General features: G+C 32.9%; 1 protein-coding gene across 1 annotated transcript in view; it reads right to left on the bottom strand.

The window, feature by feature from the left end:
* Positions 1-318: 318 nt before the first annotated feature.
* Positions 319-22,260, bottom strand: part of LOC128176760 (CD109 antigen-like) — a 37,887-nt gene continuing 15,945 nt past the window's right edge. Inside the window, exons 18-36 of the mRNA XM_052843288.1 lie at positions 21,733-21,796; positions 11,891-12,038; positions 10,080-10,197; positions 9,782-9,895; positions 7,824-7,925; positions 7,603-7,731; positions 5,870-6,008; positions 5,619-5,795; positions 4,144-4,225; positions 3,747-3,903; positions 3,511-3,585; positions 3,235-3,412; positions 1,944-2,155; positions 1,707-1,856; positions 1,458-1,520; positions 1,236-1,345; positions 958-1,105; positions 617-719; positions 319-516 (exon numbers count right to left, since the gene is read on the bottom strand). Coding sequence (XP_052699248.1) covers positions 428-516; positions 617-719; positions 958-1,105; positions 1,236-1,345; positions 1,458-1,520; positions 1,707-1,856; positions 1,944-2,155; positions 3,235-3,412; positions 3,511-3,585; positions 3,747-3,903; positions 4,144-4,225; positions 5,619-5,795; positions 5,870-6,008; positions 7,603-7,731; positions 7,824-7,925; positions 9,782-9,895; positions 10,080-10,197; positions 11,891-12,038; positions 21,733-21,796 — 2,358 coding nt within the window. The 3' untranslated portion in view covers positions 319-427. The remainder of the gene's footprint in view (positions 517-616; positions 720-957; positions 1,106-1,235; positions 1,346-1,457; positions 1,521-1,706; positions 1,857-1,943; positions 2,156-3,234; positions 3,413-3,510; positions 3,586-3,746; positions 3,904-4,143; positions 4,226-5,618; positions 5,796-5,869; positions 6,009-7,602; positions 7,732-7,823; positions 7,926-9,781; positions 9,896-10,079; positions 10,198-11,890; positions 12,039-21,732; positions 21,797-22,260) is intronic.

The raw sequence follows: 22,260 nt of genomic DNA, 5'->3' as shown, positions 1-22,260 counted from the left end.
CACCCAGGGGATCACGATTAGAACAAACTTGGATCAACCATACCTGATGATGCTTCCACATAAATTCATCTTTCCCGACAGATTAGTTTCTGAGAAGATCTTTTTCTATATGGATTTACTCTATCTATATTCCTATTTAAACTTCAACCTCCAGTGTTGCCCCATCCTATCCCTTGGGATCATGATTTCAACAAACTTGAATGCACTCTATCTTAGAAAGCTTCCACACTTGAGCTTTCAGCTCAGGTAAGCTAAAACCTTGATATCAAGCATAAAGTATAAATCTACATTACAATACAACTAAACAAGACATTTGAATATTCGTATGAAACTAATAAAAGCTTGTTTTATTTTTGTTCTTTAATAACAAAGTTTTATAAAACCAGTATCTTGATTAACAGTTCTCTATCGGGATCAGAACAACAGCTCAAGCTGTACATCCACAATCCGCGCAAATGTCACAGATATTAGAGTTCTTCAGACGCTGAGATTGGTAAAACTTAGTCACTTGGTTGGCTACAAAATATTATTGTAAATATCAAAACATGAATTTCAACGGACAAAATGAACGACAAAATAAGCTCGGATGTTTAAAACCGTAAAACTGAAAGGTTACCAGGTTCATAGTAATCGTAGATTCGAATGGCAGCAGGTTGTGTTTTGGCAACTAATCCTGTGCGGAACATGTCCACAACTATACAGGTTGGAGTGGTGGAAATCTAAAAATAAAAACAAGTTACATATACTTTTTATTAATTATATAGCCTACTCCATAACAGCAATTTATTCATACAAATATATTATACAATTAGAACTACAATCTAATTAGAATAAGACTTAGATAAAGTATTGCAGAAAAGCCGTTTTACAAGTCTAATTTTGATTAATTTTTTTAGCAACCATTGGCATTCAACTCAAAACTCTTCAAACAGTATTGCTTACGCCCCCTTAACAAACCTCATCTAAGTAAATGATGATTTTTTTGTTTTCTGTTTCAATCTTTTTCAATGTTGGTAACTGAGTGATGCTTTCTAAATCTGCCTCAAATCCTGTAGGAACCCCGATCTCCTGTACTGTCATTCCGCTAGCACCGACCTTAAGCCAACTGGAAATGTGTGAAAAAAGTAATCTATGTAAATATCATCTATTAGTTAGCCTAATTGTTTCTTAAATAACCTTTTGGCAGATATTCTGATTAATAGTTTTTAATTTCATCTTAAAGATATCTGGCTCACTGAGCGCAAGTTTCAATCTGAATGGCGTCTAGTGTATCTTTCATCATGGTAACTGTCATCTCAAAGGAAGGTTCCTGAATCTCTTGCTCCACATTGAAGAATACGGAAACCTACATTACAAATCTGGGACCTTAATCACTAGTTTGTAAAACATTTGAATTTGCCAAGACATATAGTTTATGACACATGTAGATAATAACTTAAGTTATGTAGTTTGTTTACCTGGATGAGACCCATACCATGTCCTGTGGCAGAGATGGTTACTTGGGATGGGATTGTCGGAAGCTAACGTGCAAACGAATAGGGAAAAAATAGTAATGATGCAGCTATTTGTATAATTTTGTTTACGTTGATACATTGAAGAAAATAGCAGAGCAGAACAACTGAAGAGGAAATTGGTTAAATTTTGTTTAAACTTATCAGATTTTACAATGAAGTGAATAAGAAAGCTTAATGACCAACAGTGCTTACCTCGACGGACTGAAGAAGAAGAGCGTTTTTGGCATTTACAGAGAATTGGTGGGAGAAACTTCCGGCCGTCGCCGTCATTTGTATGTCAAAGTTGTTGGAATAGACCATTTTAGCAAATTCAGAGAGAGCCTGAAGAGCCACCACGGTATCCTGAAAACGAAAAATATTTTCTTGATATACATTTAGCTAATCGGTTAGGGGGTGTTAGGGAAGTGGAAAAATCAACAAATATATAACCTGTGTTGAACCAAATCCACCCTGGGGATTTCTCTGTGATGTGATCCATTTCATGACCGAGAGTCCATCGGTAAACTGGTTGTTGTAGGCGTACACAAGGAGGGCGTATGAAGTCATCTCGATATCGATTGGGTTAGACTGGCGATGAGGCGGGGACCAATAGTGGTCGGAATCGGTCTGGGTTTGAGCTTTGTGCCAGTGTTTCATGCCATCTGAAAGAAGATGCTTATGTTCCACAACACTTAACCTGAGCAGCACTTTCACAAGTAATGAAGTAGTTTAACAATACAATCTAAATAATCTAAATGCATGTTTGTTTTCGTTATATAAACATTTTTAAAATATTGATACCGTATTTAACTGCATAGTCCTCTTTCCGTAGATTTACATTTTCTAAAGACATACACATGAAAAAAATGCAATTACTAGTATATTAAAAGTTTTAGCCTCCTTGTTTTTAATGATGCTAAGTTTGTCTATTTTTTTGGATAAAATTCATAAAACAATCAATCAGATATTTCTACAAAAGTAAGGAAATCACATGTGAGGATGCTTATGTTATCAAAGTTTTAACATGAAACAAAGTATTTGGTTCCTGAGAAGATAATATTTACAATACTACATAACATTTTATTATTTCATAATTATTTTTCCTTAAAAAAGGGGATGGCTCTTTAATTAGATAAAGAAAACTTGTAAATCTTTAGTCTGCATTATGTTAAGAAATTAACTCAGTGGATCCAGAGGAAGATTAAAAAACGAGAATAAAACGACTACAGACTCATGGCATGACCAGAAAAGGTGTCCTAGGCATTAAACACAGTTGTTTGTTTTTTAGTTTGAAATGTGAAATATTTACATTTTTAAATGTTTTTGTCTGTGATAACATAACGAATCAATTTTGAAGCATATAGCCCAATAATTTCCTAAAGGATGAGTCATAAAAAATTGGCGTGTCATAAAGTATAACCGAAAAAACGGTATTGGCTGCCCCGCGTAGTGAAATATAGCTTGTGCTACATGAAAAATAGTGTTTTAAAAATGTTGTTTCAAAGGATACAAATTGGAATGAATAAAAATATAGGTACATGTAATAAGGAATCATTCTTTGAATATTTTAAGGTAATATTTTCGGTTGGAACGTGGTCAAATCTATCATTAAGCTCTTCGGGCTTTATTGGATTTGATCACGCCCCGATCGAAATTATGACCTCATAATACTCAAGGAATGAATCCTAAATAAATCTAATTTTAAATGGAACATGAACTTTTTATAAATCACGAATTTTACCTTTTACAATTACGTCATTGGAAAGACGGGCGAACGCCGGTCCAGCAAACCGCGATTTTGCCAACGCGAGACAGTAGCTTACAATGGCGAGAGCATAGTTATCGGCAAACATGGCGACTTCTCTTTCAAGGTAAGACACTGCTTTATGACTGGCCATCTGGATTCTTTGTGCTACCCCCTGTTCCATGAAAAAAAAAATTCCTGAACTAGGTGGTCAAAAATGGAACAGACACAATTGTTAATGAATAATCTTACATAAATAAATAATAGTCTTACGCCTTTTAGATCATTATTCTCCAGCAGAGAAATAAGGACAAAAGCAGTCAGTCCAGGCCCCGATCCAGATCCTCCCTATCAATTTATTGATAAATTCATACAAGTTAAACGATGTATGTATGCACAAAATACAATAAATGACTACCATGCTGTGTAACAATACTTATCTAAGTAACAAGAAAATGTAAACTAAGGTTTCAAGATTTTAATTGAGCGCAAAATGCTAAACTAGGCACCTGCATATCTTTGTGAATGACACGTCCCGGTTCTGGGAAGGATCCGTTCGCATTTTGTCGGCTTATCATCCAATCAATCGCTCTCTGCAGAGTCTCTTCATCAATAAAGATGTAAGATTTGGCTTGGTGGAAGGATTTGACAACAAAGGCCGTCAGCCTTTAAAATTCATTAAACATGTATGAGGTTAATATGCAAACTCTTAATAGTCACATACTTCTTAACACCTTAATTTTTAAATAACTAATCATTAGTAAATATAATTATACCCTTAGAATTCCAATAGTATAGTATATCAGTTAAATATTTATGCTAATGGTGTGATATAAACTCGATATCCGCGAAGAGAGAAAACTAATCCATGCTACAGAACAAGTTTTTATAACGACTAATACTCACCACATGCTTCCGGATTTATCACTATCACCAAAAGCACTGAACGATCCATCTCTGTGTTGAAATGTCAGTTCTCTTTGATAACCTGCAGGGAAATGAATATTGATTTTTCTGTAATAATACGAAAGTGACTTTTTGCATGCACAGATTCGAAATAAAATTTTATCAAATTACAACATTTTATCTATTATAATCATATAATTTGATAAAACTATTGTAAATTGAGTGTCGCTGTCTTTACTGTAGATTTTGGCAGATTCTCCAGTAGGTTTCAGTTTAGTACATGTATTTAAAACTAATTCTGGGAGCTGGCCAGCACGGCGACATATACAAGTGTGTGGTTTTTAAAAGGGCATGGTCACGATTTTGGTCAAATTCTTTTTTTTTTATGTTTTTTTATTCACAATGCTTTAAAAATACATTTTAATAATCAAATAAAATTTGAGAGTCATTCGTAGAGTTATAGGAAAGATGCTGGGGCTCACATTTCTTTGTCATGTAAACAACGACCGTGCCCTGTTTTTGTTTACATAGGTTCAATATACCAGTAAAAACCTGTTCCTAGCTTCTTTGTCTATCCTTTTATTCATTTAAGGCTTAGATAACAACTCCTAACGTTTAACACATTCGTTTTAGGTTTAAAACTGAAAGGACTATATATGATATGGGCCTAAATTGCCCCCCTAAAATGAATATCATCATTTTACTGTAATTCTTTGTTTTATTTGTACAGATGTATATGTGATGTTTTTACATAATGTTCATTTTGATTCAACTGTCCACAATTTGAAATATGACATCGTAAAGACAACCTTTTCCAGCCATTTTTTGCATTTTTAGCATAAAACAGCTTGTTTTCAAGCAATTTTTCTTTCAGAAAACATAGAGCGCATTCTTGAACAAACACAATATTTTATTCAGAGATGTATCTAGCCGAGGCTAATATGTGACAAAAAAATTTTCCTTGTTCAAGCATGCGCTCTATATTTCCCATTCATACAAAGATAAGAAAAATGTCAATTTTTGACTGATTTTGATTGAATTATAGAAATAGCGTCACTTCTGACGTCATGTACTGCCAATGAGTGCAAATAAATCAATTAAATAGGTGAAAAATATATTTTACATCAACTCTTCTGAAATATAATATAACATTTTATTGTACCCGAAACACTTTAAAAAATGGCGAATTATTGGGGCCAAATTTAACTCAAATGATATATAGTTCTTTTATTTCAACGTTCAAAATGTAAACAAACGCTTTATTTACATAGCGAAGAATTTCAATCTCTAAAATTTGCTTATAACTCAACAAATGACACTCAAATTTCGGTTGCCTATTAAAAATGCCTTTCTAAAGCAATAGTAATAATAAAATCGGGACAAACTGTTTTGACCAAAATCGTGACCATGTCCCTTTAAAAAAGAAATGTGTTTTGAATATTTTGTAAAACCTATGTGTGATGAAGGTTACATACCCTTTTCCATAAACCCTATGGCCTTTTCTTTTATTTCGGAAGAAAGTTGTTGTGTGGCAGAGAGGTAGTTTGTCACAAAAACGTCTGGGGCAAATCCCAACATTGTCTGTTCACCGCAGCCATTGGGCATACTTAAGAGTTTGTCCAAATTATTTACAGTTGGTCCCAACAAATCACCTGAAAAAATATTCCACGTAAATTGTGTTACTGACTTTACATATTCAGAACATAGCTCCAAAACAATTACTCACCAATGGCAGTGATTTTAACATGCTGTGAGCCAGCAACCACCGATGCTGGAAGTGTTATAGGAACATCTTTGGTGAAAGTGTTGCTATCTTTGAGGTCAATCAGAATCGGTACATTGTATTCTTTTGGAACACCTTCAGGCTAGAACGATAGAAATCATTTTTGTCATGTGTTATATATATATATATATATATATATATATATATATATATATATATATATATATATATATATATATATATATATATATATATATATATATAAAATATCATTTCAAGAGGTTTGTTCCTCTCTTTTGGGGTAACTATTTTATGTCACAAATATTCTGCATCATAATAATTCCTTTTATATATTTATATTTAACATTGGCAAATAAACCATATTGAATAAATTTAAAGGGGCGTGGTTACGATTTTGGTCGAAAAATGTTTTTCCCTTTTTTTTGTTAAGTATGCTTTAGTATGGCATTTCTGATAGGCCACTAAAATTTGAGTGTCATTCATTGAGTAATAAGCGGGTTACAGAGTTTGCAATTCTTTGCTATGTAAACAAAAACTTTGTTTACATTTTGAATGTTGAAGTGAAAATTCCAGTTTTGGACCTAAAATAAATGTGTTAAACGTTAGGAACTGTTTGTTTATGCTTAAAATGAATAAAAATTTAGACCAATTAGCTTAAAAAAGATTTCCTACTGGTATAATGAACCTATGTAAACAAAAACAGGGCACGAGCCTTGTTTACATGACAAAGAATTGTGACCCCTGTATCTTGCTTATGACTCTACGACTGACTCTCAAATTTCGTGTGACTATTAGAAATACATTCCTAAAGCAATGTAAATAACACAAACAGAAAAACAGAATTTGGCCAAAATCGTGACTATGCCCCTTTAAAAGAAAATTACATATTTCATGAGTTTAGTAAGGACTATATTTTGTGGCGGAAAATTTTTAAAAAGGAAATGAACAATTTTCATAAATGAATAGTTTTAGAGTGTTGTTACTTTAGCTTCCTTATTGTCAGCGCAAATCAAACTTCCAGAAAGGATGCTCTTGAAAAACATTTGAACAATACTTCGATATTTTTATCGATATATTTTGGCACATTTGGCTTCTATTTCATAATAGTCATGAAACAAAACTCGAATTTTTGCCTTAAATTAGCTTATTTCCTGTCATTTCCCTACTTTTGAGATATGACCCATACTTTTTTTATTTACCTTTATACGAGATATTATATGTATGTCTATTTACTATTTGTATGCAGTTTTGGAAAGATTGCATTTCTAGTACTTTTTTATTTGCGTTATAATTGGATTACTCCGAAATCTTTTAACAATCCAACTTTGACTTAGATACATGTATTACTTTTATAGTCATGTGTTCAATTTCATGCTGTATTGAAACCATTTTAATTAAATAATAGTTTAAACTATAAATATTTGTTTGATTTATTCAAATATTAAATTTTCATTCCAAATTTAAGCAGCAATTTCAGAAAAATTGCATGTTTCATTTCTGTTTGGGGCCACATATTTCTAAATAATGGCATGTGACATAGGTCACAAATAAAATAAATGAACATTTTCGGTCCCAATCTTTATATCCATGTGGTTTTCATATGATTGACATAACTGGTATTTCAGATGCCAACCTCCTTAACTAAACGGTTATTTTATAAAGCAGTGTTAATACCTGTAAGTTAAGACGATGTAAAATAAAATAGTATAACTGACTTCAACCAACAGTTGTCTTCTGACGCCATCAGCAGCCAATGTGGACTGAGCTTTAACGGTGAGGTCAATCATGCCAAGACCAGCAGGAACGATGGGGAAGAAAACTGATTTAGCTTGCCCAGAGGGGACCTGTATCCATAATTACAGATCAGAGATAGCTTTATTATATACAACACGATAAAATGATGGTCAGAATAACTTATGAAAAAGATTGAACTCACATGGATGGTTGAAGTCTGTGTTTGAGACACGTATGTCGGGTTATTGCTGGCGTCCATCAAAATGCTACGGAAGTCGTCGTTCTTCTCCAAGGTAACCAAAACCTGTATCCATTGACAACATAAGCAGATAGTTGATAATTTGTTACATTGTTCCACGATCATTTAACTAATTTTATACATATAATGGGTGTAATATGATGTGCTGTTAATTCACTCGATATGTTGATATCGCTAGCATGTTTGCTTACGTCACATTTAGATCGAGATAGCTGACCGTGTAAGTAGAATTAAAATAAAATCAATTATATTAAGATTAATCATTTATGCTGCATAAATTGAATCAATGTTTGAATTTTATCCATACAAATAATCGGAGTAGTACCTCAACGGCTGCTATTGGTAAAAATAACGCGTTCATTTTTCTATTCCAAATTATACGGCTACTAGCTGAAAAAGTAAGTATTTTTCTTCGTACATTAACCACAATGCTCATTTATTCAAACACTTTTGCTTAGTAGAGTAGCTGTCAACCCTTACGAAACAAAAATGCATTTTAACACTAAAATATCAGTTTATTGTTCTACAAAGGTAAGGATAATACTCTAAACTTATTGAATAACTGTCATTAATTCGAGATCATGCCCAAGCAAAATCGTTTTTTGAACTTGATTGCTCAACAGATTTCTTCACTATTTAATCTTACCTGCCATACATGCATTACTGTCTGTATTTAATGTCATTGTTACGGAGTACCTTTGTTAATATTTTCATCGTCTAGTAAATTATATTTTTAATGAAAAAAACATATTCTGCAAGAAGTTGGTATATTCTTATAACGCGCAGTAAGAGCAATCTACGTATACATGCATGAATAATTGTCCATTATTATAATGATTGGTATTATAATTTTTGAAATTTTAAGAAAATTGATTATTAAATTGTTCTTCCTTTTTTCAATTAATACTTATAAGGCAAATTTGCAAATTATATTTATTATCAAAGACAACATTTTCCTAAATGTTTCGTGAACTAAGTAAGTTTTAAAACTTACTTATTTTTGGAACTCTTTTCGTTGATTTTACGGCGTGGCGCCATGAAATCTATACATATCAACTAGCAACCGTTCATTTATCAAATTTAAAACATCGAACACCGTTTAGATAATACACCGTAAAATAATATTTGGCGAGTGATTAAAAATCAAAGATATAATAACAAAGCCATTTTTTCTTAAAAGCATGGATGTCTATTTGAAATGTTCTACCTATAACATAAAGTTGTTTTACACGACTTTATGAATTTAAAATTTTGCATAGATACTTCAACAATTAGAATTTAACTTTTTTATTATCAAAGTTAAATCAACTAGTTAAAGATCGCAAAAATCAAGGACGAATACAAACTTGATATTAGTCTAAGGTCCTTTATAACATGGTGTAAAAAATACACGTCTTTTTTACGAATATACATTAATGGCATATGTGCATACAATGCCAATTATAAAATTAATATTTTCTGTTAACTAATTTTTTAACATTGGTGTCTAGCTGAAAGCATAAGAAAGTATTTTTTTCGGCAAACAAAATAATGATGTCCCGCTAATGGAATGTTACTTCGTACTGAAAATACAAAGTTTGATAAATTTTGTTTAGCTAAAATTGGCCTTGTTCAAGTATTGATTACTTTTCATGGAACGTAAATTCGTCTTGTTCGTTTAAAAAAAATAATAAACTGTTTCTGAATGCGTTTGTGGACAAAAATGTCATTGTTACTAAATGTCATCGAAATGGAATCTTATGGCGGACTGTCAACGTTGCTTTTTTGAGATACGTCATAAATAAAACCCTGAGATACCAAATGATATTGATTGACAAATTTTAGGGTAGATTGACAGGCTATTAAACCGTAGGCTATCTTAATATATGGGTGTTTATTTATAGCATGGATTGTATTATTACGTCAGTATCCTGTGAAAGGTAGTTGAACACATTTGCTTGAAGAACCACTTGTTCACCACGCACAACGGAGTAAGGCAAGTTAAGACTGACAAAGAAGGGTTTAAAAGTTTCAATCTACAAAACAAATATTACATTACATATGCATGTACATATGATAAGATTACATTACAAATATTACATTACATATACATGTACATATGAAACAAATGACATATGGGATTTTTCAGAGAATAATATGATAACTAGATATTTAAAAAGTTTTCTTTAATGACGACGTAAGTATAGTTTTTTTAAGTACTTTAGCTGTGATATCAGCAATGCCCAAACCAGACGCACTGTTGATGGCGAAGGCGCTGGCAATCCAGGAGGTGATGGTGTCAGGAACAGTGGTAGAAATTTGAACCTGACCATCAGATCTATGGCATAATATTTAATTTTTATAAAGATAGCAAATCATAAATTGAGAAGGTCACTTACCTAAATTCACTTTACAAATCATAAACAACATTGGACATTAAATTTTCATATTGGTATTTCAAACTGCTGTTAAATTATTTTAAAATATAGTTTAAATCGAATTCATAATTATGTATCCACATATGTACGCAAGAAAAACACCAGAATATAACTAAGGCATATTAGGCAACTAGCTACCTTGAAGCAAATTGGGTATTGCTTTAAGCTAAGGCATACTGTCAAAAACTTTTGTGTATTATTTTGTGAGAAAAAAAAAACTTTTTCAAAAGCTAAAATAGTTATATTTCATCAGAAAGAGACACTTATTTTGTTCAATTTAAAAAAAGAGTGTTGTCATATTAAATTGATTTTGAATTAATGAACGAATGTTTAGTACATGTACATGTACTTCACTGTCAACTATATTCAAATGAAAGCAAGGTGATAAATACAATACCATTGAGTAATAATAATAAGGCTTGTTTACGGATACTACATGTTATCTCGTTGTTTCTGCGACTGAAAATATAGTGGCAGAAACTTTATCGAGGTTTTTTTTATTGAAGAATTGATATGATTAAACGATTATTTTTTCATAATTTTTTACATATCAAGTTTGTCATGTATGTTTGAACATTTTCTTTAATCTTACAATAATAAATATGTTCAAACAAAACAAGTAATGACGTTTTATTTGTGCTCAAGCGCCGTAAAAAGGTTTAGTGTTTTTACAGAAAATTTCTGAAAATAATCACAGCATAATATACCGTTGTTTGAATAAAAATGACCAGCGTGTAGGGATTTTGAAATATATGCTCACCTATGCATAATTTTTTTTATGCAATGTGTACTAAAAGGACCATTGCAAAAATTTTTTGTTTATTTAAACATGCTTCATTGTTCCCTTAGTCAATATTTATTTTATTGAAAAAACCAAACGCAAAATGATCTGTTTTCGACCTGTTGCTTATTGTTAACTTTTTGGATAGTGCCTGGTAAAAAATGAAGCAGAACGATCGTAAAATATGTTCACAAAAATGAATAGCCATTACGTTATCCTACAAAAATACATGTCATAACATAGTTATAGTACTTGATCAGAAAGCTGCATTTCCTTAAAATGTGGCATTTTTAAATTTTATTTTCTGTTGGCCTTTTTGACTCATTGTAAGCGTGATAAAACAACAGATAGTAGTTTTAAACCCTTTAACGAATGACTGTTCTTATGTTATATGCTTTATTAGTAGAATTACTGGATATATTATTGCTAAAGAATTCTAAGACTATTTGTTTCTACCAAAAATTCACAATAAATTGCGCATTACATGTTTTCAAGGTTTGGATTTACATTCCTAACTGCCTATATAACAAAGCTCGAGGGAATTTATTTGTAAAAAAAAAATGTCAATCGAGTGCGTATACCTAAAAATTCTTTTTGATGTTTGTAAGAAATCTTAAACGCCATACAGCTTTTCCTTTCATTCAGGACAAAAAATCAACAATAGAATGAGGGGGTATTCAAACAATGTACTAGTATTACTTTTTATAGCACTAGCAGCTCTTCGATTGTTTGATATAAACGCTAGCTTATGGTGTCAAGTATTTTGGGTTTTGTTACATATTTGACTATAACGTCTATTATCATTTGAATACCCAGTAGAACGATTGGTCCACAACCAAGTCTCAGGGAAAACACTTCGAACACGACCAACTTCTTTCAGCTGGAAATTAGGTAAAGGAGTTGACATCATTGTTGACATCATAAATGGCATTGGTGGCATTGTGGCACCAGGTAAAAACCCTTTCAAATAAAGCATAACCATTTGCATGTATTCATATCCACATTCATCTGTACATTTGCTATTAAAAAAGTTCTCGTTTTTCAACATTCAATAGCATGAAAAGCCATAAATTAAAAAAAAAATTAATATCAAACTAGAAAACTGACCAGTCAGGAAGGGCCCCGCTATGACAATACATATAGAGAAGTGAAAAAAACTTTGAATTCCATCCTCATTATATTAACAATGATGAAAAATAAATGCCCGGCATAAGATGTAAAGAACTGCAATATATATAAGGTGGTAAAAAAAATATGAAAATTATAAGTAACAACTGTATTTTTAAAATTTCAAGAAAATTCCTGAATGTCCAAAAACTCTAAATAGTAACCTTGTATCTGCATAAAACAGGGATAACCTCATGTCTTATAAAAAACAAGAGGCCCATGGGGCCACATCGCTCACCTGAGCAACAATGGGCGTTCAAAAGATATTGTGCCATATGGTCCCTCGGTAGAATAACAAAAAATAAATATTGTCAAGTATTCGAATTTTACACTTATTTTTGCATACACGTAATCTTTGACATTGTACCTTCATGAGATACTATTTTTTACCAGAATAAGAAAATCCTACGCAAGATATAAAACTAAACATTTGGTAGGTGTACACTGTTAAGTTGTTAACTTCCAATTCCCTATATATATTCGTTCTGCCCCCCCCCCCCCCCCTTTGTATAGCGATCAAAATATATAAGAGCATATAGGTACATTTTTTTCACCAACTACTTTTTAGTTATTGTATTTAAAAAAAAAATATAATAGTTATTGTATTTAATTTAAAAAATACTACATGTATAGATGTGAAGAAGAAAATTGTACCTCAATGTGCTCAATTCCTCAAATTTAAAACATTCAAAAAATTAATTTGTCTTCTCCATTATAATTAAATGACTGTTATTTACCTCGCGTACAAACCAGGATAATTTTCCGCTGTGATATTTTCTTAGGAATAGCGATAATTACTTTATCCCCGCAACAGAAATGTGTCAGAACTATGGATACTGTTTTAAAGATGTCGTTTTTATTTACTCGTGTTTGAAAAACTATCAAAGTTTATGTAAATTTCACATTATTCATTGTATAAAGAGGGGGCTCCAGAGAGTAGGTATATACAGAATATCATTCTTTTATTTTGTTTTAACAAGTATTTAACATACTCTAATTCATATAGAATTTCTAATGTTCAACCAAAATAAATTTCAGCGTCAATCGTAGAATTATAAGCAAGATACAGAGCTCACAGTTCGCCTAAGTTTGAGTCATATTTTGTTTACATGAGTTTATTACATTCAGCTTAAGATTTTTAACTTGGTATTTCCTATTCAGCATTTAAAATGGAAAAAAGGAATGGTCTAAGATTTTCTATTCTTTTATTCACTCAAGACCAGTTCACTGGTATTTGAGGTTCAAAATCAGTTTATAAAAATGTATATAAACACAGTCCAGGATCATATGTACAGTAGGAGTAATAATGACGAAAAAAGGTTAAGTTTACAATACAATTAGTTGTTAAAGTTGGTTTCTGGAAGAACAGACTATGAAAATTTTCTTAATAAATATTGACAAACTTTTTACTTTTTTAATCTTTAGTTTTTAAGATCTGTGTACAAACAGAATTGTGAGAAAATCTCTGTATCTTGCTTATAATTCGAAGCTTAACACTCAAATATGGTTAGTAAATAGAAATTGTAAGCAATAAAACACAAGAAACATGCACTATAACAAATAAGGAACACAATTTCTTTTTTCGAAATGAATCATATATATACATGTATAAACCTACAAATTTCTGTCAGCGATATCAAACTCTATTTTAACTGAATAAACTCGAGAAAATGCCGAGCATCTCAACAAAACATATTGCATTAATCTACCATTACGCAAAAGATACTACCGAATTACCGATAGAATGAATTGTATTTCAGTACTTTTATTATACATCAGATTTTGCTTAATTTGCGCGGGTAAACAGTTAACTGTTTGATTTACCGAAGTCTCTGTTTGATTTGATACGTAAAAATCACGAAATACAGACGATAGTTCCCAGGTTACAATGCATAAATAATGAAAACGAAACGAAAATCAGAACAAGTTAACGCCAACGTCATGTGTGAAAACTGTCAACGCATTGAAATATTTAGCCTCAATTTACTTCACAAAATCGGCCCCAATATATTTTGCATGTTTCAAAAATTTCCCTTCATACGCAAACTGTTGCACAACAAGCAAATTCATCATAATCAGATCGACCCTTTTTCGTATGTCAGGCTGCTTTAAACAAAGAACCTCGTTTTAGAAGTATGGAATACGAGTCTTGGTAAAATTGGTATGCAAACCCGGGCCGTGGCAAAATAAAAGCCGGGGCAGATCGACAATCGTCAATTCCAAATACGCATTATTTTGCACAATATTTACAGCGAATACAAATATACTGGTCCATCAAATATCCTAAAATTTTAATGAGATTGGCAGATTAATAACTGCCAATCTTTTGTTTTGCCCACCAAGTCTTGCCTACTCATTTTACCGGATGTCGAACGCGAAGCTGAAACACGCCTTTCCTCTATTATTATTTTCGTTATAACTCAGATTTGAAACAGAATTAGCACTTAATTTTTGCAATTTATATTTTCCTTCCCATAAGGATAATTTATGCTAAACTACGTTGAACTTGCCTCGGTAGTTCTTGAGAAGAAGATTTTTAAAAATCCACCCCCCCCTTTTTCTACAGTTTCAAGGTTTTCTCCGCTTAAAATACAGATCGGACTTTTATTTCTGCAATTTATATTCGCCCTCCCATAAGGATGCTTTGTGCCAAATTTGGTTGAAATTGGATTAGCGGTTTTAGAGAAGAAGTTCAAAATGTAAAAAGTTTACAGACGGACGGACAGACAGACGGACGACGGACAAAATGTGATCAGAATAGCTCACTTGAGCTTTCAGCTCAGGTGAGCTAAAAACTAAATTAAATGTGTATTTAAAAAAGATTTAAACAGGTGTTTTATAAAATGCAAGCCTTCAGTGAACGCAAATACATTGTATCACCCAGGGTTGACCTCAACTTCAAAACAGACAAAGGTGTTCATTAATCTTCATATGACAGATAGAGCCTCTAAATTTTCTGCAGCAGGCAAGATAATTAATTCCAGGGGATTAATTGTTCTGCTCTCTCATCCTTTTCTTCTAAATTTACAATAAGACTTTTTTTTCAGAAATGACAGAATGGGGTTATTATCTGATTACCTGTTAAAACTAACAGCATAAAGGCAGAAAAAAATAAAATTAATAATTAAAAAATAAAAGTGAAAAAGGATATCTTAATATATATCTTGATTTTAGAATTCAATAAAATTATTATAAATCATTGTGTACGGTATTTTAACCAAAATAAAGTATGAATATTATATATTTTAAATCCATATTTCAAAGAATGTACACAATACTATACATCATTCAAAATTGACCTTAACTTCAAAACAAAGTTCATTTGCAGACACAGGCAGTGCAGTAATTAATCTCAGTGTGACAGATAAAGATAAAGCTTAGGATTTTCTTCCTGTGGAAGGTTAATTAATCCCAAAGGACAAATATTGCACAGCCTTCCAAGTATACAATGGTAACGTTCTCAGCAGTTATCTCTCTTTGCCCATTCATTATTATGCATAGTTAAGGAATCTTCCCCACCACCCCAGCTCCAATTTTTTTTAGATGAACAGTGGTTTTAGATTGAAAACTAGCAAGCTCATAATTGATACCCCCCCCCCCCCCCCGCTAAGATAAAAATCATAATGCGTGTATTTTTCCAATTATAGAAAATATTGCTCTATTTTTTTTAAACTGTTGGTCATTAGCAATATTTGTGTGAAGTAAGAACATCCAATGCTTCTCCAAAAGAAAGATAATGACCGGACACGAATTTTGCACTTTTTTTCCCAACGACCTTGACCTTGCCCAAATGACCTTGAATCAAGGTCAGGACACACCCTTAGGTCATAAGCAATCTTTGTGTCAATTAAGAACTTCCAATGTTTTTCCATAAGAAAGATATGGACCGGACAAGAATTTTGTATTTTTTCTGACAGTGACATTGACCTTGCCAAAATGACCTTGAGTCAAGGTCATGACACACCCTTAGGCCATAAGCCATCTTTTTGTGAAGTAAGAAATTCCAATAATTCTCCATAAGAAAAATATGGACCGGACACGATTGCACAGACAGACGGACAAGGCTTCGTTTGCGGGAGGTATAATAATATAAATATAGGTAAAAAGTAATCCTTCTTTGAATATTATTAGGTGATCCTTCGGTCAAAGTGTGGTCACATCTACCATAAAGCCTTTCGGGCTTATTTTGGTTTGACCAAATTGGGTTAATCTTAAACATTAATAAAACTATATAAATCAAAGATATAAAATAATAGTTCCTTCCTCGATTTCATATTATTATATCAACTTATATAGCGCAAAATATACATGTAGTTTCTATGCGCTGTACACTGTTAACAAAAGGGGTGTGCTTATAAATGCTATGTTAGAGATACTTTAAAAAATATTAGTAGAGGGATGATAAAACAACATGAGCTTATCTAAAACATAATTAAAGGATGAGTAGGATATGTACACACGTAGTCTTTACATACTACTCGTCTATGTTTTATATTCACGCTTGAACAACAGTGTTTTGAGGATCTTGCAGAATGCTCCGTGTTTCAAGCTTACGAAGTTCCAATGGTAGTTCATTCCACAGTTGGGCACCTAGAATGTTTATAGCTCTTGCGCCGTATTTAATTGATGACCTCTTCACTACCAGTTTCCATTGGTCAGATAATGATCTCACTGTCCTGTGTGGTTGGTAGACAGAACATGTTCATGTGTTGTCTTTAATGTGTTTTTGTTAGACAACGTGCGGCGCTGTTTTGAGCCACTTTTAACTGGTGCATCTGACGATCGCTTATGCCAAGCAGGAGGGCATTGTGGTAGTCAAGATGAGATATGACTGTTGCATCGATGACAGTTGCACAAGCTTCTTGGGTGAGATGGTGTTTCACCTTCGAGATTCTCCGGATGTTAAAGTACATCTTTCTGGCGACAGAGCTGACTTGTTTCTCCATTGATAGGGTAGCGTCTAAGACAGCACCAAGGTTTTTTACATTGGGCCTAGGTGTCACTATTGTCTCGCCAAACTTAATGCTGATATCTCTCAGACGGCACTGGTTGTGGGTACTAGCAACCACCATTACCTCAGTTTTTGCGTCGTTTAGTTTGTTCAGTCATCCAAGATCGAACAGATGCTATGCAGTTTTCCATGGTTTTGACTTGAAAGTTACACATGGTTGTGTCTTTAAAAGTCAATCGGCTGTAAAGTTGTGTGTCATCTGCAAATCCATGGCGGTAAATGGCATACTTGTTGATAACTCATCTAAGTGGTAGAAGGTACACCAGGAAAAGAAGAGGGCCAAGAACAGATCCTTGGGACACTCCCGTGGACAGTGACAAATCTGAGGATACACAGTTATTGATTGTTACTGCCTGAGTTCCCCAATTGAGATATGACTGCATCCATTAGAGTTTCCGTCAGTCCAACCTCTCTTTGCAGTCTATCTAACAAGAGAGAATGATCTATGGTGTCAAATGCAGCACTAAGCTCCAGAAGGACTAGAAGTATGTCGTCCCTTTCATCTAGAACCTCTTTTATGTCTGCCTTAATTCGCAGGATGGTTGTCTCAGTACTGGTACCTGACTTATATGCCGACTACAGGTTATCCTGCAGACCATTCTTGGTGAGATGATTATTGAGTTGCTGTGCTACAACACGCTCAATGACCTTACTGATAAACGGGATGTTTGAGACTAGTCTATAGTTACTAAACGCGTTTGTATCAAGTCCAGTCTTTTTCAAACGTGGAGTAACAAGTGCACGTTTTAGCCTTTCTGGAAAGATCCCAGATGAAAGTGATGCATTCACCTGGTCAGTAATGGTCGGCAGTTCTATAGGGAGAACAGAGCTGTTCTTCAAGAGCGCCGTAGGAATGGGATCGAGTGAACAGGTCTTACTGGCACATCTCTTGATGACCTTCTCCAACTCTTCCTGCGTCTGGACGAAGTTCAGGTACCGGTTTGTCCAGGTCTGGACAAGCTGTATTATCATTGAAATTTGACTTGTCCAAACCTAGTCTGATCTTTTGCACTTTGTTATTGAAGAAGAGTACTAATTCGTCAGCAAGGGTCTGGTCACTGGTACCCGATGGTAAGAGAGTCCCTCTAATTCATGAGACTGTTTATAACTCTAAACGTCTCTTTACTGTCTGTCGCTGTGGGCTTATCTTGATAGTAACGGGACTTTGCTGATTTAATCATGTGCACTACATTTCTTCTGATATTATCCACACCAATGACGTCATAGAGCACTTTCATCTAACCAAATTTGGGAGGAAAGACACGCTTTCGTACATAACTGTCTTCTTCTCTTTCAATCTTAAAGTAACTGTTATTTGGATACATGTAACTTGTCTGGTCTAAAAATTGTATTTTATTCTTACGTCATTTCACAACATGCGTTGGTCTTTAAAAACTAGAGGTACTGTGAGCAAGCCCACAATTGATACCCCTGCTAAATAAAAAATCATAACTCATGTATTTTTGCTATTACAGAAAATATTGGATGAATGTATTTCACCGTCCATTTTCTATAAATAACAACTGCCCTATTTTTTAAAACTTTTAAAGCTAATATGAGTACATAAACCAATTTCTATCCTTTAATTCCATTTAATTTCAAGTTAACTGTTAATGCATTAGGACATATGCATCCTTATGTTAACAAACATAACTCGAATCAAACGAAAATTCACATGTCAAGCAAATTTTTTTCCACACATTTTTTTCCAAAAAAAAAATACATCGGTGCAGGCCATTATTAGGGAGACGGGGATGAGAATCTAAAAAACTAATTTTATGTGGCCTGAAATAAGCAAGCTTTGTGTCAAATTCTAGATGCTAATTATATCCATTAATACAAGACCTGACACAGACCGGAATAAAGCATATTTTAAACAATGACCTTGAACTTGCTCAATTGACCTTGGGTCAATGTCATGACACATACTCAAGTTATCAGCAATCTTTATGTGAATTAAGAACTTCCAATATTTGTCCATAAGAAAGATATGGACCGGACACGAATTTTGCTCTTTTCTGCCAGTGACCTTGGCCTTGCCAAAATGACCTTGGGTCAAGGTCATGACACACCCTTAGGTCATAAGCAATATCTGTGTGAAGTACGAACATTCAATGCTTCTCCATAAGAAAGATATGGACCAGACACGAATTTGCCTTTTTCTGCAAGTGACTTTGACCTTGCCCAAGCTACCTTGGATCAAGGTCAGGACACAATCTAAGGTTATAAGTAATTTTTGTATGAAGTAAGAACTTGTTTCTCTTTGTGTGAAGTAAGAACTTTCAATGTTTCTCCATAAAAAAGATATGGACCAGACACGAATTTGCACAGACAGACGGACAGACGGACGGACAAGATGATTCTTATATTACCCCAATCTTCGTTTGCAGGGGGTATAATAAGATAGTTGTCTTGATTTTAACTTACAAATCCTGAAATTTATTGACTTTGGAATTATTTTAAAATGAGTGTCACGATTGCAATGCCACAGACACAATATTTTGAAGCCCCTTTTCATGTCACCGTCGCATGGAAAGAAGGTTGTCGCGACATGCTGCTCAGCAGGAGGTTATCATTATCTAAAAAATCTTTAATTTTTTTTTTTACTTTAAGGTATACGTTTACTCAGAATGAAAAAAATACTCCTGATGATAATGAAAAACCATCTATTGTGTGTTATAGACCTATCATGGTAGTGCTATTTTTCACTTTCAAAAGAGTAGGTCAATGACCTACTTTTTGAGATAATGGTCATTGAATATTTTTTGAAAATTTAAGAAAAGTCCTTAAAAATTTTACACTACGATTGAAATTTTCTTGATTGTAAAAGAATACAAATTACATAACTCTTCCAAAAATGAAATACAGTTCATGAATGGCATTGACACTAAACTGACACAAAGCAATAAGTTTTCATTCACAATTTTCATAAAATATTCCGGTCCGAATTTCCTCTATCAGTTTTCAAATTCCTACTTTTTTTTATTCAATTTTACAAAAAAACTGAATGATGATAATACTAAAACATTAATAGCATTAAACTAGGTATATTGACTTTACTCTGCAGGAATAAAAGTTATATGAGGTCAATGATCAAAATTTTGAGATATGGTGTCTTTTATCGTTTTTAAGCACTTTTCAATATTGTTGTAGTGTGTGCCATTCGAATATCTAAACGAAAAAGTGAGATAAAACCAACAGAAAATATGCAAAATTATGTTAACTAACAAATAAAATCTGAACTTTGAATATCAAATGACAACCAAAAATATTTGAGTGAAAGACAAAATCTGAAAATTTTAGTCCGAATTTTCTCTGTTTTGCTAAAAGTCAAATTTTGCTTAAGCCTAATTCCATTACATAGTGAAAAATATCGAATGGTTCGTCAATAATAATTCATTTCATAAATACTTTCAGAGTTAAGAACAAATTCTACTCATGACATTGAACATTATAACAATCCGAATTTGAGAACTCAAACCCTGAGTAAACAACGTCCTTAATTTATCTTTTGACTAAAACATTTCCATTGCCAATTAAAAAGCTTTTATTTTTGCATTAAATGGGAACAAATTTAAGCTCTTGAGTTATTTAACTACAAAGACATGTTTTGTTAAAACAGAACAGTACAAGAAAATCATGACGAATTATCATGATAAAATAAAACTTTGCGCAATTTTAAAAATTGCTAGAATTATTATTTTGATAAAAAAGAACAATTTTCAAGCTGTTTATCAGCCTGCCAAATAAAGTAAACAAAAAGGTTTACGCAAAAACACAAGGTGGGATGCATTTATAGCATTAAAACCCCTCAGGCTGCACTTATGATTAAAAAAAATCTGCATTCATTTTATTTTGTAATTTGAATGAATGAACTCAATAGTGCATGCATAGCAATTTCAAAAAGGGACAAATGCAAGAGTTTACCCTGTCGATGCATTTGTCCATAACCACGTTTCCGGAAATACATTCCGAATACGACCTGGTTCTTTTAAATTGTTGTTAATGCTTGATGTAGTTGTTGTAAATGATGTGACTGTTGTTCCAAAATGAAGTTGAAAACCTCAATCCGTCAATAAATAATCTTAATCAATCGAATAATATTTTCTGTGAGCCCAATTTTTCTCCAAAATGGAAACCTTTTTCAAATAGTATACATGTATCTCTTGAGTTTGATTAAACGCCATGGTATGTTATTGTTTCGTTGATTTTTTTTTTCAAATCATTTTAATATCTAAAACAACACTGCAAACTTCATTTTGGCGTGTCGTGGTATATTCGAAAGTCTAAAGTACTTAGTAATTGAGTAATCTGCACCGAGCAGTAAAGTTTGCTGGCCTTTTTAAGTTGTATTTTTGTGAAAAGTACAAGAACGAGCGATGGACAAAATGTTACTTATAAAATTACTTGCAGTATATTGGGATAATAAACTGTGACAAAATCATGCATATGTTGCTTGTAAAATAGAATACTTACAAGGACGCATTGGTTCAACATGTTTAAACACCTGAGCATCCGTCAAGACTTTCACTCCTGCATTCTAAAATATGAAGTCAAAAGTAATTTATCATAATAATATTGCATAGGACTGAATTATTCATAACGTTGATTTAAAAGCAAAATTACATATTATCGCTATGTTTATTCTATATGTGTCTCTAATATTCAAGTACAAAAGCCTTAGGTAGGTTATACACGCTCGCTCTTAATGTGGAATGCTACATCGTCATACCATGTCTGACATCCTTTTGAAACGCCATTTTGTTCCGCATTGGTACATGTAACATTATCAGAATATTAGCTGTTTTGTATGGAAAACGTGAAATTTAAATAATTTACTGTTTCCCTGCTATTGGCATTACATTTTTGTCAACCTTCTGCAGCACAATAACACATACGTGACAAATGATAAAGGTAAGCAGATATAAATATTTTTACTTAAGATAGATAGATAGCTAGCTAGCTAGCTAGCTAGCTAGCTAGCTAGCTAGCTAGATAGATAGA

This window comes from Crassostrea angulata, chromosome 3, assembly GCF_025612915.1.
Source record: "Crassostrea angulata isolate pt1a10 chromosome 3, ASM2561291v2, whole genome shotgun sequence".
Taxonomy (NCBI): domain Eukaryota; kingdom Metazoa; phylum Mollusca; class Bivalvia; order Ostreida; family Ostreidae; genus Magallana; species Magallana angulata.
The sequence above is the reverse complement of the archived record's forward strand: the minus strand, read 5'-3'. Positions and strand labels throughout refer to the sequence as shown.